At 44.7% G+C, this 15,892-nt stretch overlaps 1 protein-coding gene across 1 annotated transcript in view; it reads right to left on the reverse strand.

The window, feature by feature from the left end:
- The window catches only part of ptprz1a (protein tyrosine phosphatase receptor type Z1a), a 70,256-nt gene that overhangs the window by 12,656 nt on the left and 41,708 nt on the right, over positions 1-15,892 (reverse strand). The window contains exons 8-12 of the mRNA XM_039017273.1: positions 8,995-9,145; positions 6,843-7,027; positions 6,441-6,567; positions 2,944-2,984; positions 2,178-2,778 (exon numbers count right to left, since the gene is read on the reverse strand). Of these exons, the coding sequence (XP_038873201.1) occupies positions 2,178-2,778; positions 2,944-2,984; positions 6,441-6,567; positions 6,843-7,027; positions 8,995-9,145 (1,105 nt within the window). The remainder of the gene's footprint in view (positions 1-2,177; positions 2,779-2,943; positions 2,985-6,440; positions 6,568-6,842; positions 7,028-8,994; positions 9,146-15,892) is intronic.

Below are 15,892 nucleotides of genomic sequence, written 5' to 3' on the forward strand. Positions count from 1 at the left end.
GACCATAAAAACCTATTGGGCAAAACTGTTTTCTGCCTGCTTCTAATGCAAAGACTTAAATGCAGATGATAGCTTCTATCGATGAGCTGTTTTGTCTGGGGTCTGAATGATGACAAAGATATTAAAGAGGTCAAAAATCGGTAAAAGATTCTAAACAGGGGCCCTGAGACTGTCTCAAGTGTTGTGTGAATTACATTGACTGTTTAATGGAGAATTAGACCACTTGTGGTCTGCTAAGGCAAACAATCTATTTTGGTGCGAGTTGGGATTTGCAAGAGATCTGCTGCCCTCTACAGGATGTCGCATGATGTTACAGCAAATAAACAGTAGAGACACAGAGAAAATACATAACAAAGAACACTGAAATGATGATGACTATGGAACTGATTGTGAACTTCAACATGAACCTGACACAGTAGAGCGGCCTGGATCTAAATTGTTAGGAGGTCTACAATCAAAATGTATAAAAAAGTTATGTCTTTGTTCTACAAAGAAAGGCCATGATGGTGAACAGACACACAGGCACAAACACTCGCACACACACTTTCATCTTATGGGATTTTAGTTATCGTAGACAGGTGGTGTGTTAGGTGATGTGCCTCCTAAATTCCAGAGTATTTCCTGTTCCATTGGCATCATGGAACCTGTCGTTTTCCCCAATCCAACAGGTGCAGCACTGTGCCTTGATGTACGGGGAGATGTTGCCCCCTTGTGGATGTTTGTTTTACCTGCGATTGGCTCCTCCTCCTCAGAGTCTCTCTCTGTGCGCTCGGGGATACTGAAGTCTGAGGACATCTCGTTGTCGTATGGGCTCTCGCCCTGTCCCGAGCCACTCTGCTCCTCCCCACCTAGCGGCCAGGGCACCGCCGCAGTTACCGCAGATACTGTTGCCGTGCTCCCCGCCGTCTCCGTGGCGACGGCACTGCCACTCTCACTCTCAAAGTAAAACGCAGAGGAGCGTTCATCATTGTCGGAATCGGGAGAGGCGGCAACCTCAGAGGTAAATGAGGGGGGGGCGGTGGGGATGTAAGGGAGCATTCCCTCCCCTGAGGCCGAGGCTGAGGCTGAACTCTGAATCCTGTCCCACTCTGCATCTAGCTCCTCCTGGGCTTTTCCCGTCAGGGTCGAGCCAGACACATTACTGTCTACCGTCTGCAGGTCAGGGGTGAGGGTGGGGGTGACGGGGGAGGAAGAGGAGGAGGGGGCGGAGGTTCGGAGGGCCGAGACCCAGCGGTCCTTGGAGCGGGACGGCGTGGCTGTAACAGAAACGTGCAGGTCACCATGGGAACCGGAGAGAGGAGGATGAGGAGGAACAGGAGGAGAGGAGGAGGAAGAGAAGAGAGGCTGACCTACAGACGGGTTGGTGGAGCCCGCCAGAGATGAATGGATGAGATGGTCTAAGTCGCTACCGGAGGAGTAGAGTGCTAGGCTAGCCGCCCCCCAGTCAGACGTGGGCAGGGGGAGGTGAGGAGAGGCATGCAACCAGGAAGAGGACGAGGTGCCATCCAGAGAGCAGGTACACAACGACTCCACACCATTGCTAGCTACTGTGAACCCTCCGCCACCATCAACAACCCACGACAGAGAAGACTCTATTACACCGCTCGTAGCATAACTAGAGTCCCCCAGCCTGCCATAGACATAGTCAGTGATTCCCGGGGTGGCCCTGGACAGAGAGAAGTCACTAGAGAGGAGAAGAGAAGGCTGCAGGGAGAGAGAGGCTGCAGGGAGCGGTCTAGAGGCTAGCTCAGACAGGTCCCACTCGACGGGCGAGTCAGGGAGAGTTTGAAGGGGGGGAGTGTCACTAAATAGTGCAGTGTCACCCGAGGCCATGGACGAAGAACCAGACAGCACATCGCCATCACCACTATCATCATCGCCTTCATCGCCAACACCACGAGAGACTACGGTCTCCCAACCAGACAGGGGGTGTGAGGGGTGAGGGAGGAGAGACAGGGTGGGGGAGGAGGGGGAGGAGGGAGCGAGGAATGAGTCACCACTAGACAACAGTGCTGTAGCAGCATGCGGGGAGTCCCGAGCAGGAGGGGTCACAGACGACACAGGTCTAGACGAAGGAGGGGCATGCAGGCAGGCGGTGGGGGCGTTGCTAGGGGCGGAGCCGGGGTAACCAGGGGTCGACGTGTCACATACAGGAAGGGTGGAGGGGAGGATCTCACCGTTGAACACCGGCTGCGTGGTCTGCGAGAGAACGCTGCCGAAGGAGGAGGCAGTGGACGAAAACAAGGGCATGCTGGGACTTGTAGGCTGTGGTGGTACCCCCTGAAAAAGGGAGGGGGAAGAAGTGGCCACGGTCCAGCTTTCCTGGAGAGGGATGGCCATGGAAACACCGCTGCCTTTGCCGCTTGGGATGGTCACGGGGCGCGCCACCCCTCTGCCCTTCTCCTTCTTGGTTGAGGAAGTGGTGACGTCATCAGTGCGAGACAGCGGCATGGTCGCTGTTGTGGTATACTTCTGGGTACTCCCGCTCCCTCTGCTGCCTGGTGAGACGGCCCCCTCTGCTGGAGCTCTGGTCGTGGTGCGGTACCTTACACTCGGCGCCGTGGACGTATGGGATCGGTTGGGCTGAGTGGTCTTGAAAGGAGACCCTGGAGTGGTGGTTCTCCTCTGGACAGAAGGGGTGGTTGTTCTGATACCAGGCAAGGGGAGGCTTGGTAGGCCAGTGGTTGTTTTGGGCCTGGTCCTCGTAGAGCTTGGGGTGGTCCAGTCCATGTCATTGTCCTGGTCTTCACCCGGTTCAACCCGGGGTCCATAGTCCTCCTGGTGGGGAAGACACAGTCACACACCACATATACTGATGCACATATTATGAGACACTACTCCTTGTCCTATGTTTAGATTAATGTTTTTTCTTGCAGTGCACTACAGACAGTATCACCACATTGCATTATGAAATAAGTAAAATGTATGTCATATAATGCTTACTTCCTCTGCAAATCCAGTAGAATCTGGATCAGGGGTGTCCTCTGAAAATAATCACAGATGAGAGCGTTAGAAACATTTTGGAAACAATAAAGAGCAAAATACGTTTTTGGGAGGTCTTGTGCTCACTGGGTTACTGTAAGTATGTTCATACAAATAAATAACTAAGACTGATACTTGATATATCTCAACATATTATGGTCAACAGTCTGACAAGTTAGGAAGATAACAGCCTAGACATTGGTTTGTGTGATTGTTTTTTTTCTGGCCTTCAATTTAGGGCTCTAATCAATCTGTAAAGCTGAAGCATTACAGATTCCGTGATATAAATTGAAAGGTAATTTCCGATTGAGCCGACATATGCAGCGTTTACGGTGCATGAGAGCATCAGCTGTTCCGGATGACTGTGTGATCACGCTCTACGCAGCCGATGTGAGTAAGACCTTTAAACAGGTCAACATTCACAAAGCCGAAGGGCCAGATGGATTACCAGGATGTGTACTGCGAGCATGCGCTGACCAACTGGCAAGTGTCTTCACTGACATTTTCAACCTCTCCCTGTACGAGTCTGTAATACCAACATGTTTTAAGCAGACCACCATAGTCACTATGACCAAGAACACCAAGTTAACCTGCCTAAATGACTACCGACCCGTAGCACTCACGTCTGTAGCCATGAAGTGCTTTGAAAGGCTGGTCATGGCTCACATCAACACCATTATCCCAGAAACCCTAGACCCACTCCAATTTGCATACCGCCACAACAGATCCACAAATGATGCCATCTCTACTGCACTCCACACTGCCCTTTCACACCTGGACAAAAGGAACACCTATGTGAGAATGCTATTCATTGACTACAGCTCAGCGTTCAACACCATAGTGCCCTCAAAGCTCATCACTAAGCTAATGACCCTGGAACTAAACCTCCCTCTGCAACTGGATCCTAGACTTCCTGACGGGCCGCCCTTAGGTGGTAAGGGTAGGTAACAACACATCCGCCACGCTGATCTTCAACACGGGGGCCCCTCAGGGGTGCGTGCTCAGTCCCTTCCTGTAATACCTGTTCACTCATGACTGCACGGCCAGGCACGGCTCGAACTACAGCTGCACCATTGAGAGCATCCTGACAGGTTGCATCACTGCCTTGTATGGCAACTGCTCGGCCTCCGACCGCAAGACACTATAGAGGGTAGTGTGCACGGCCCAGTACATCACTGGGGCCAAGCTTCCTGCAATCCAGGACCTCTATACCAGGCTGTGTCAGAGGAAGGCCCTAAAAATTGTCAAAGACTCCAGCCACCCTAGTCATAGACTGTTCTCTCTGCTACCGCAGGGCAAGCGGAACCAGAGCACCAAGTCTAGGTCCAAGAGGCTTCTAAACGGCTTCTACCCCCAAGCCATAAGACTCCTGAACATTTAATCAAATGGCTACCCAGACTATTTGCATCCCCCCCTTTTTACCCTTTTTAATAACTCTAATAATAATATTATCTCAATTACCTCGACTAACCGGTGCCCCAGCACATTGACTCTGTACCGGTACCCCCCTGTATATAGCCTCTCTATTGTTATTTTACTGCTGCTCTTTAATTACTGTTACATTCATTTTTTTATTTTTCCCCGGTATTTTTCTTAAAACTGCATTGTTGGTTAAGGGTTTGTAAGTAAACATTTCACTGTAAGGTCTACTACACCTGTTGTATTCGGCGCATGTGACAAATAAAATGTATTTGATTGATTTGAATGCAGTCTCCGCTAAAGCAGGAACATTGCCTTTAAATTTCAATCACGCTGTGAAGCTGAACTTCCACGATGCGGATTGAACAGAGCCCTTAGTTACAACTTTGACAATTAGTAACAATGACATTATATTCTGAGATATTGGCCCCATTGACAAACCCAACGACGTTCTTACAGACAGACACTTTACTTGAAACGTACTTTAAAATGTACCTGAAAGAATAACCATAAGGAGACACTCACACACACAAACAGATTGAGTATTTGTGAAAACCATTCTGTTTTTGATGGTATTTTTTTGATGAATTGGGTGCAAAACTTTATTTTAATTCACAGATTGGTCTTCAGGTCCAGGATAGAGGCTTGACAAAAATCTTCGGACGCTTGATATCCACATCTTTCAATGGGTCCACAGTATATGAAGCGGCAAATCATTAGATAGTATGAACCTATATTAGAAATCGTGGTGAATATGTTGCTGTCTCACCAGGTGAGAGAGAGAGAGAGAGGGAGAGGGAGAGATAGATAGAGAAATAACAACAGGAGGGAAAGTTATCCACAGGTAGTACTTCCGCGTCAGCACAAACTGAGTGTTAACACACCCATGCACATGCACACACAGGCCCACGCACACACACATCCTCTTACCTGGATGGGACTAAGTTACACATCATGGAGGCCTCAGGCCAGATCAGAGTGGGTTTGTAAAGCATGAGGTGGGTTTTTCAAAAGTTAAGTGGAGAGGGAAGGGATGAATGAATGAATTCACAAACACGATTCACAAATGAGTTGTTTTGTCCCCACAATTGTCACAGCACATTCGGTCACACAATTGTTTCAAGTCATTTGGATGAGTGTATACAATTCATGCACATCGAAATATGATGCAGAGTATTTTTAGCAAGACAAAATGTGTTTATTATAAACTTACAATTCAGGAGATACAGAGTACCCATCATTTCATACAAATGCTGCACACAAGCAAACATGATCTTACTGTGACAGGAGGAAAAGATGCCATTTCAAAACAAAAGTGCCATTTTTTATATTTTGTGTGACATAGAAGGTACACATGGAATAACCTTTGACCTTAAACAAACAGATTGAGGGGGATATTCTTTTGTCTTAGAAATCAAAGCACACTTGAAAGGGGTACAAAGAAAGATGAACAGAAGATTTCACCAGGGACAGAGTACAATACACGCGGTACATTTACTGTGGCACATAGAGGAACTGGGTGCATGTTTAAAGGAACAGAACTGGACAAAGAGAAGACACAGAGAGACTGGGGGGGGGGGGGGGCTTCTCAAATCACAAACAACGTCATACAGGGAGCATGGCCAAGATGGCTAGGGAAACAGAAGTGGCTCTGGAAACCAGTGAGAGTTCGGTGGGTGTGAAATGTGTTTGCGGACACCGTGGACACCACGTGGACACCAATCAGAAACGACGACAGAACTACATCTTTAACTTCTTCAGAATTCCCTTAACACAATCTGTTCATACTCTATCTGAGAAGCCTTCAGGGCATCTTATCGGCAAACTGACTGACTGACTAACTAGACTACACTAGCGGTAAGTGTGACTTTGCTGTTAAGACCTACCATTAAAGCAATACAGTAAAGGGAACTGGTTTGCAAATGATCAACCGTCTATGTTTGGTCTCTACTCTCTATGTCAGCAGAACGCTACGGCAGAGTATAACCCCCCCTATGTACGGTCTGTGTAGACGTATTGGCGGTCGCGGTCGCTCTTACCGGGGTTGTCGATCGGCATGTCGACAGTCAGCTGCTCGCTCACGCGGCCGTACAGACCGTTGGTGCAGACCGCCATGACCTGAACCACGTAGCTGGTGTTGGCCATCAGGTCCTGCAATATGGCCCCCTGGGGAACGACGGGGAGAGGGGAGTACAGGGGGTTTAGGGTGGTGGCGATGTGGAGGGTTATACCTTTGTAGGATCTGTTCTTGCTTTCAATCATACTATGGTTCTTTACTTTCTTTGTTTGTTTCTTCATCCATTCCCTCATTCATTTGTTCATTCACACAAACCTTCCAAAATGTGATTGACCTCAGTTGGTGATCTGCGTGTTAGTTTGCTGAGCTCCAGCTCACAAGCATTAGTTCCGTGATCAACCCACGCTACATAAATGTCCCTCACCACATCCTGGTCTCCGTCCGTCAGGTACTCAAAGGCCGGAGGGTCCTCTCCCTGGGCCAGCTTGTAGGTAACTGAGTACTTCTCTATCCCCGCGTCGTAAACCGCCCGTGGCCGCTCCCACATCACCAGCAGGCTGGTCAGGTTATGGGGGTCTGCCTGCACGTTCTCCGGCTCTGAACTGCAGACTGACAGAGAGAGAGAGAGAGGCAGAAGAGACAGAGAAAGAGCGAGAAATAAATACATCTAAATTATTTTAGATTCATAAGAATTCCACATACAATAATCACTTGCAGTGGTACAAAGAAATGCTGTGTAGAATAAATGTCAAACTTCATTCCGGACACCAAAACCAAAATATTTGCATGGGGGAATAATGGTCATCACAACTGGGTGTTTCTCCCGTTAAGAGAGCTAAACCCGTGCCTCATGCCTGTGTCAAAGGTCACCATCAAAGATTAGTGCTGCGGCACTAATGCAGCTCACAGACACACGGAGACTCTGGGATTAACACAGATTAGAGGGGGGAGAAAGAGATTTAAATCAATCAAAATGAGACCAGAGACAATGGCCAAGGACAACAACTAAACCATTGACACATTATCTAAGCCTGCACTTCAGTTTACTTAGATAAGTATCCTCTTTTCCCAGAAGGGTCATAAGGGCACCACAAGAGTAGACCATGGAAATCATTTGTGGTGAGGGGGTGAATGCATTAATTTAATGTTTTTAATGATGCTGAGGGATTTAAGAAAGATACTCACATTTTCTGTACTAACCCCTTTTCAACACAAGAGGGCAGAGAGGAGCAAAGAAACAGCAATATTTTTCTCCAGTTCTTTTCTTTATTTAATTTGTTTTGTGACGTGCATCTCACACCTATTCATGTACATTATATATCATATTCAATGCACTGTATCCATTTTCCGAAGACGTTTGGAAAGTGCTCTGTGAAAGGGAGGGGGCAGCCACAGTAACCTAGCAACACCTAGCGACCACCAGGTCTAAAGAGGTGAGAAAGAGGGGAGAGAACTTTAAACTGAGAGTCTAATATCATTGCTGGCATGTAGGGAAAGAGAGAGAGAGAGACATAAAGATGAGAGAGTGAGAGGGGCTAGTATATTAGCCTGGTGCCTAAGCATCCACAGCAATTAAATTCTCCCTTCAAGGATATAGAGAGTCCGGGTATAATTAAGAGAGGCACACACACACAGATGCTGACACACATGCTGTCTTATATTGAATGCCTGCCAGCATGCCACATGCTAGTTAAAGTCCTGATTAATGCTGATGTCTAACCAGGAAACACACATCAAACTGCCATCACGGCTTTACTAGGGTCAGGACCCAGTCATAGTATGATACATCAAATGAGCTCTGTGAGACAGCCACAGTGTACCGTGTATATGTGTGTGTGTATATATATATGTGTGTGTGTGTGTGTGCGCGCGTGCGTTTGTGTCACAGATTACATTTGCCCATAACAAGCTGCAGGTTCTCAGTTGGGTTACCAGTCTTGCCTCACATGTATCAAAATCCACCTATGACATGTTAATAGGCCACCAAAAGTGTCAAAAATATATTTATGATGTTTGTTATTGATATGTTGCTATTTTCTGCTCAGAATTAAGCATTCTATGCTCTGTTGCAATGACAATGTAGCGTTAATACATATTAATGCTCTATTTGTCTGCGAGTTACTTGGCAGCAGACTTTATTCCAGCCCAGCATTAACAAACCTGAATCTATTCATCACTTAATCATCAAGACCATGATTAGTTGAATCAGGTGTTAGTGCCAAGAACCAGGAGTGAATACGGCAGATGTTTGAATGGATTATTGGAGACAGACAGACAGGTACGTACTGCGAGTGAGGACTTCCTCTGACAGACAGACAGACAGACAGACAGACAGACAGACAGACAGACAGACAGACAGACAGACAGACAGACAGACAGACAGACAGACAGACAGACAGACAGACAGACAGGTACATACTGGGAGTGAGGACCTCCTCTGACAGACAGACAGACAGAGAGACAGACAGACAGACAGGTACATACTGGGAGTGAGGACCTCCTCAGACAGACAGACAAGTACATACTGGGAGTGAGGACCTCCTCTGACAGACACAGACAGACAGACAGGTACATACTGGGAGTGAGGACCTCCTCTGTGCCGGTGTAGGAGGAGAAGGCCTGGCCCATGAACTGCTGCTGCTGCTCCCTGTAGTTGTTCTGCAGGTAGTCCATCAGCATCACGTAGCCCGCCTGCTGCATGGTCATCACCTCACAGAACATCTCCAGCTACAACACAATGAACAGTTATAACCTCTTATGACCCTTCATAGCATAACCTCAAAATAATGTCACAGAGGAAGTCTGCTGCATGGTCATCACCTCACAGAGCATCTCCAGCTACAACACAATGAACAGTTATAACCTCTTATGACCCTTCATAGCATAACCTCAAAATAATGTCACAGAGGAAGTCTGCTACATGGTCATCACCTCACAGAACATCTCCAGCTACAAACATGCAACCAACACATTCATACACACATTATTACATAGCTATAACATGTCTTAATGTTATATAGTCAGCTGCATGGTCATCACCTCACAGAACATCACCAGCTAGAATACAATACAACCAACACATTCAAACAGAACAATGGCTCTGTGACTTATAGGAAGATTTTAACCCATTTAGCCCCAACATTTATTCACGGGGGAGCCATCATTGTAAAGCCCTAGTTATTTTTTGTTGCTTTGACAAAGTAATTTCTTAAGATTTTTCATTTATTTGATGTGATCAGTGATTCATTTAAGTCTGGCCCTCAGTTTAAGATCGACCCTGTACGTGAACTGAACTGTCCTTTAAATATGGTGAAACTATTCCTTTTTAAATATTTCATTCAAAATAAATATTGAACATCTAATAGTTATCATAATAGTCAAATAATAGTGTAAAAGCAGGTGAGCTGGTTCTACTCTTTTTGGTCATTTTCTGGTGTTTTGTGTTGGAAAACTGAGTGGGTCGAAAACAACACGTCAACCCTGTTGACCATAGATTAAACAGGCTAGAAATGTTTCAACAATATAAATGATTTAAAATGAAGTAGTCAACCCTGTTGCCCATACATGTTGCCCAAACAATGTCATTTTTTTGTGAAACTCACGTTCAATCGCCACTCCCTGTTTCACACAACAAGATTACATTCACCCTGTCACTAGGAGATTTATGGCTGATTTAAATTGAAATTGTCAACCCTCCTACAGTCAACCTTGTTACTTTACTTGGCAATTAGTACGCACTTACTATAGTCTTTTTTAAATTTAACCTCTAGAGATTTTTTTTATTAAGTTGAACATGTTTTCTTTATGACAGAATGTTAAAATGAGGTGAAATCTTCTCCAAAGGCACTGACTTGATGGCACCACCCACATACTAGCTAATTACTATTATCATGATACATTCTCACAGACCTTCAAAACTATGGGTCATACAGTATTCAGACGTCACACAACCTAACACACAGGCCGTCAAAAATATCTTTCTGTAAATAAGAACATTGCAAATACGAATCTGTTCTTAATTGACTGGTAAAATAAGATCAAATAAAATAAAATACACACATGCTAGACACATGCATGGATGCCTGTCCTATACACCTCTTCTACAGTTGATTGTGTAACACTGTACAGAACACTGGTCCTCTGACTCACACAGCATTCCAAACAGAGTGGCTGTGAGTGTGACCCGGGGCCAAAACCGTGACTCGGGCAACCGCTGCAACAGCCATTGGTATGTACAAATGTAATGATAGGTGTGGTGTTGTCTAGAAACACACAGTAGTATTCATGATGATCATGGCGCTCTTATGGCACAACTTTTGCAAAATTACTTTTGCATACGCACAGGCATTGGTTATTAGTTCATGTTATCAAAACAACAAATATGTAGATAACGTTGTTTGAATATATAGGCTACTGTATGCACGACTGGCGATATGGTAATTATATCACATAAGAGCTAGTGTACGCCTCGAGGGAGTGTTTGAAAAGCCACCAAGCTACACAATAGAGGAACAATTCTCCCAAAATGGCCTTTCAAAGTGTTTTGAAACTTGAGACGTGACATTACCCTACCATACAGAACCGAAAACAGGCAGACTGAAAGCCAGTTTAAATGGAAAGAGGGTGTGTGTCAGACAATGGGATGTCAACAGTTAAAGACTTAAAAGGAGTGTGAGTGCGTGTATGTCTTCCCTGTTACCCTCAGGGTATTTGTGATTGACAGGTATATAAAAGCTGTCATTTAAACAAACAAATAAAGGCGCACAGAGGCCTTTACTCTGCTTAAACTGAAACGCATGGTGCTGACACACACACACACACACACACACACACACACACACACACACACACACACACACACACACACACACACACACACACACACACACACACACACACACACACACACACACACACGAGAGCCACGATCAATTATGAATGCAGACATAAATCAAAAGCAAAGTTCTGGCACAGAGTCAGACACAAAAACAAAAAGACACAGGCGCCGGCATAATGAAACAGTTTAGAAGTGACTTGTGAAAACAACCTTGTGCAATGCCTTTTAACTATACAGATGAAGTAGTGTATGTTAAGGTCCCACCCAACCCATTCACACTCTAAAAGACATCTGTCAACTCCCACTCTCCCTGTTGCTCACGCTATCTCTTCTTCTGTACTGACAAAAAAAAATCCACACACTCTCTGATTTCATAAATGCACACACAGGTTTTCAGTTGAAGTCAGAAGTTACATACACCTTAGCCAAATACATTTAGACTCAGTTTTTCACAATTCCTGACATTTAATCCTTGTAAAAATTCCCTGTCTTAGGTCAGTTAGGATCACCACTTTATTTTAAGAATGTGAAATGTCAGAATAATAGTAGAGCGAATGATTTATTTCAGTTTTTATTTCTTTCATCACATTCCCAGTGGGTCAGAAGTTTACATACACTCAATTGGTATTTGGTAGCATTGCCTGTAAATTGTTTAACTTGGGTCAAACGTTTTTGGGTAGCCTTCCACAAGCTTCCCACAATAAGTTGGGTGAATTTTGGCACATTCCTCCTGACAGAGCTGGTGTAACTGAGTCAGGTTTGTAGTAGAGGTCGACAGATTAATTGGAATGGCCGATTAATTAGGGCCGATTTCAAAATACCGATTTTCATAACAATCGGAAATCGGTATTTTTGGACGCCGATTTTGCCCCAATTAATTTTTTTACACCTTTATTTAACTAGGCAAGTCAGTTAAAGAACACATTCTTATTTTCAATGACGGCCTAGGAACGGTGGGTTAACTGCCTTGTTCAGGGGCAGAACGACAGATTTTTACCTTGTCTGCTCAGGGATTCAATCTTGCAACCTTACGGTTAACTAGTCCAATGCTCTAACCACCTGCCTCACGAGGAGCCTGCCTGTTACGCGAATGCAGAAAGAAGCCAATGTAAGTTGCTAGCTAGCATTAAACTTCACTTCTCTTGCGTTCATTGCACACAGAGTCAAGGTATATGCAACAGTTTGGGCCGCCTGGCTCATTGCAAACTAATTTGCCAGACTTTGACGTAATTATGACATAACATTGAAGGTTGTGCAATGTAACAGGAATATTTAGACTTATGGATGCCACCCGTTACAAAAAATACGGAACGGTTCCGTATTTCACTGAAAGAATAAACGTTTTGTTTTCGAGATAATAGTTTCCAGATTTGACTATATTAATGACCTAAGGCTCGTATTTCTATGTGTTATTATGTTATAATTAAGTCTATGATTTGATAGAGCAGTCTGACTGAGCGATGGTAGGCACCAGCAGGCTCTTAAGCATTCATTCAAACAGCACTTTCGTGTGTTTTTCCAGCAGCTCTTCGCAATGCTTCAAGCAGTGCGCTGTTTATGACTTCAAGCCTATCAACTCCTGAGATTAGGCTGGTGTAACCGATGTGAAATGGCTAGCTAGTTAGCGGGGTGTGCGCTAATAGCGTTTCAAACGTCAGTCTCTCTGAGACTTGGAGTAGTTGTTCCCCTTGCTCTGCATGGGTAATGCTGCTTCGAGGGTGGCTGTTGTTGATGTGTTCCTGGTTCGAGCCCAGGTAGCGGCAAGGAGAGGGATGGAAGCTATACTGTTACACTGGCAATACTAAAGTGCCTATAAGAACATCCAATAGTCAAAGGTATATGAAATACAAATCGTATGGAGAGAAATAGTCATATAATTCCTATAATAACTACAACCTAAAACTTCTTACCTGGGAATATTGAAGACTCATGTTAAAAGGAACCACCAGCTTTCATATGTTCTCATGTTCTGAGCAAGGAACTTAAACGTTAGCTTTCTTACATGGCACATATTGCACTTTTACTTTCTTCTCCAACACTTTGTTTTTGCATTATTTAAACCAAATTGAACATGTTTCATTATTTATTTGAGGCTAAATTGATTTTATTGATGTATTCTATTAAGTTAAAATAAGTGTTCATTCAGTATTGTTGTAATTGTCATTATTACAAATACATTTTTTTAAATCGTCCGATTAATCGGTATCTGCTTTTTTTGGTCCTCCAATAATCGGTATCGGTATCGGCGTTGAAAAATCATAATCGGTCGACCTCTAGTTTGTAGGCACACCCTTTCTCAGTTCTGCCAACAAATGTTCTATAGGATTGAGGTCAGGGCTTTGTGATGGCCACTCCAACACCTTGACTTTGTTGTCCTTAAGCCATTTTTCCACATCTTGGAAAGTATGCTTGGGGTCATTGTCCATTTGGAAGACCCATTTGCGACCAAGCTTTCACTTCCTGACTGATGTCTTGAGATGTTGCTTCAATATGTCCACATAATTTTCCTCCTCATGATGCCATCTATTTTGTGAATTACACCAGTCCATCCTGCAGCAAAGTACCCCCACAACATGATGCTGCCACATCCAATGCTTCACGGTTGGGATGGTGTTCTTCGGCTTGCAAGCCTACCCCTTTTTCCTCCAAACATAATGATGGTCATTATGGCCAAACAGTTCTGTTCTTGTTTAATCAGACCAGAGGACATTTCTCCAAAAAGTACGATCTTTGTCCCCATGTGCAGTTGCAAACCGTAGTCTGGCTTTTTTATGGCAGTTTTGGAGCAGTGGCTTCTTCCTTGCTGAGCGGCCTTTCAGGTTATGTCGATATAGGACTCGTTTTACTGTGGATTTAGATACTTTTGTACCTGTTTCCGCGAGCATCTTCACAAGGTCCTTTGCTGTTGTTCTGGAATTGATTTGCACTTTTCACACCAAAGTACGTTCATCTCTAGGAGACAGAACGCATCTCCTTCCTGAGCGGTATGATGGCTGCGTGGTCCCATGGTGTTAATACTTACATACTATTGTTTGTACAGATGAACGTGGTACCTTCAGGCATTTGGAAATTGCTCCCAAGGATGAATCAGCCTTTCTGAGGTCTTGGCTGATTTCTTTTGATTTTCCCATGATGTCAAGCAAAGAGGCACTGAGTTTGAAGGTAGGCCTTGAAATACATTTACAGGTACACCTCCAATTGCCTCAAATGATGTCAATTAGCCTATCAGAAACATCTGAAGCCATGACATAATTTTCTGGAATTTTCCAAGCTGTTTAAAGGCACAGTCAACTTAGTGTATGTAAACTTCTGACCCACTGGAATTGTGAGACAGTGAATTATAAGTGAAATAATCTGTCTGTAAACAATTGTTGGAAACATTACTTGTGTCATGTACAAAATCAAATCAAATCAAATTTTATTTGTCACATACACATGGTTAGCAGATGTTAATGCGAGTGTAGCGAAATGCTTGTGCTTCTAGTTCCGACAATGCAGTAATAACCAACGAGTAATCTAACCTAACAATTCCACAACTACTACCTTATACACACAAGTGTAAAGGGATGAAGAATATGTACATAAAGATATATGAATGAGTGATGGTACAGAACGGCATAGGCAAGATGCAGTAGATGGTATAGAGTACAGTATATACATATGAGATGAGTAATGTAGGGTATATAAACATAAAGTGGCATAGTTTAAAGTGGCTAGTGATACATGTATTACATAAAGATGGCAAGATGCAGTAGATGATATAGAGTACAGTATATACATATACATATAAGATGAGTAATGTAGGGTATGTAAACATTATATTAAGTGTCATTGTTTAAAGTGGCTAGTGATACATTTTTACGTACATTTCCATCAATTCCCATTATTAAAGTGGCTGGAGTTGAGTCAGTATGTTGGCAGCGGCCACTAAATGTTAGTGGTGGCCTTGAGATAGAAGCTGTTTTTCAGTCTCTCGGTCCCTGCTTTGATGCACCTGTACTGACCTCGCCTTCTGGATGATAGCGGGGTGAACAGGCAGTGGCTTGGGTGGTTGTTGTCCTTGATGATCTTTATGGCCTTCCTGTGACATCGGGTGGTGTAGGTGTCCTGGAGGGCAGGTAGTTTGCCCCCGGTGATGCGTTGTGCAGACCTCACTACCCTCTGGAGAGCCTTGCGGTTGTGGGCGGAGCAGTTGCCGTACCAGGCGGTGATACAGCCTGACAGGATGCTCTCGATTGTGCATCTGTAGAAGTTTGTGAGTGCTTTTGGTGACAAGCCGGATTTCTTCAGCCTCCTGAGGTTGAAGAGGCGCTGCTGCGCCTTCTTCACAACGCTGTCTGTGTGGGTGGAACAATTCAGTTTGTCCGTGATGTGTACACCGAGGAACTTAAAACTTACTACCCTCTCCACTACTGTCCCGTCGATGTGGATAGGGGGGTGCTCCCTCTGCTGTTTCCTGAAGTCCACAATCATCTCCTTTGTTTTGTTGACGTTGAGTGTGAGGTTATTTTCCTGACACCACACTCCGAGGGCCCTCACCTCCTCCCTGTAGGCTGTCTCGTCGTTGTTGGTAATCAAGCCTACCACTGTAGTGTCGTCCGCAAACTTGATGATTGAGTTGGAGGCGTGCATGGCCA

The sequence above is a fragment of the Salvelinus namaycush genome, chromosome 21, assembly GCF_016432855.1.
Source record: "Salvelinus namaycush isolate Seneca chromosome 21, SaNama_1.0, whole genome shotgun sequence".
NCBI lineage: Eukaryota > Metazoa > Chordata > Actinopteri > Salmoniformes > Salmonidae > Salvelinus > Salvelinus namaycush.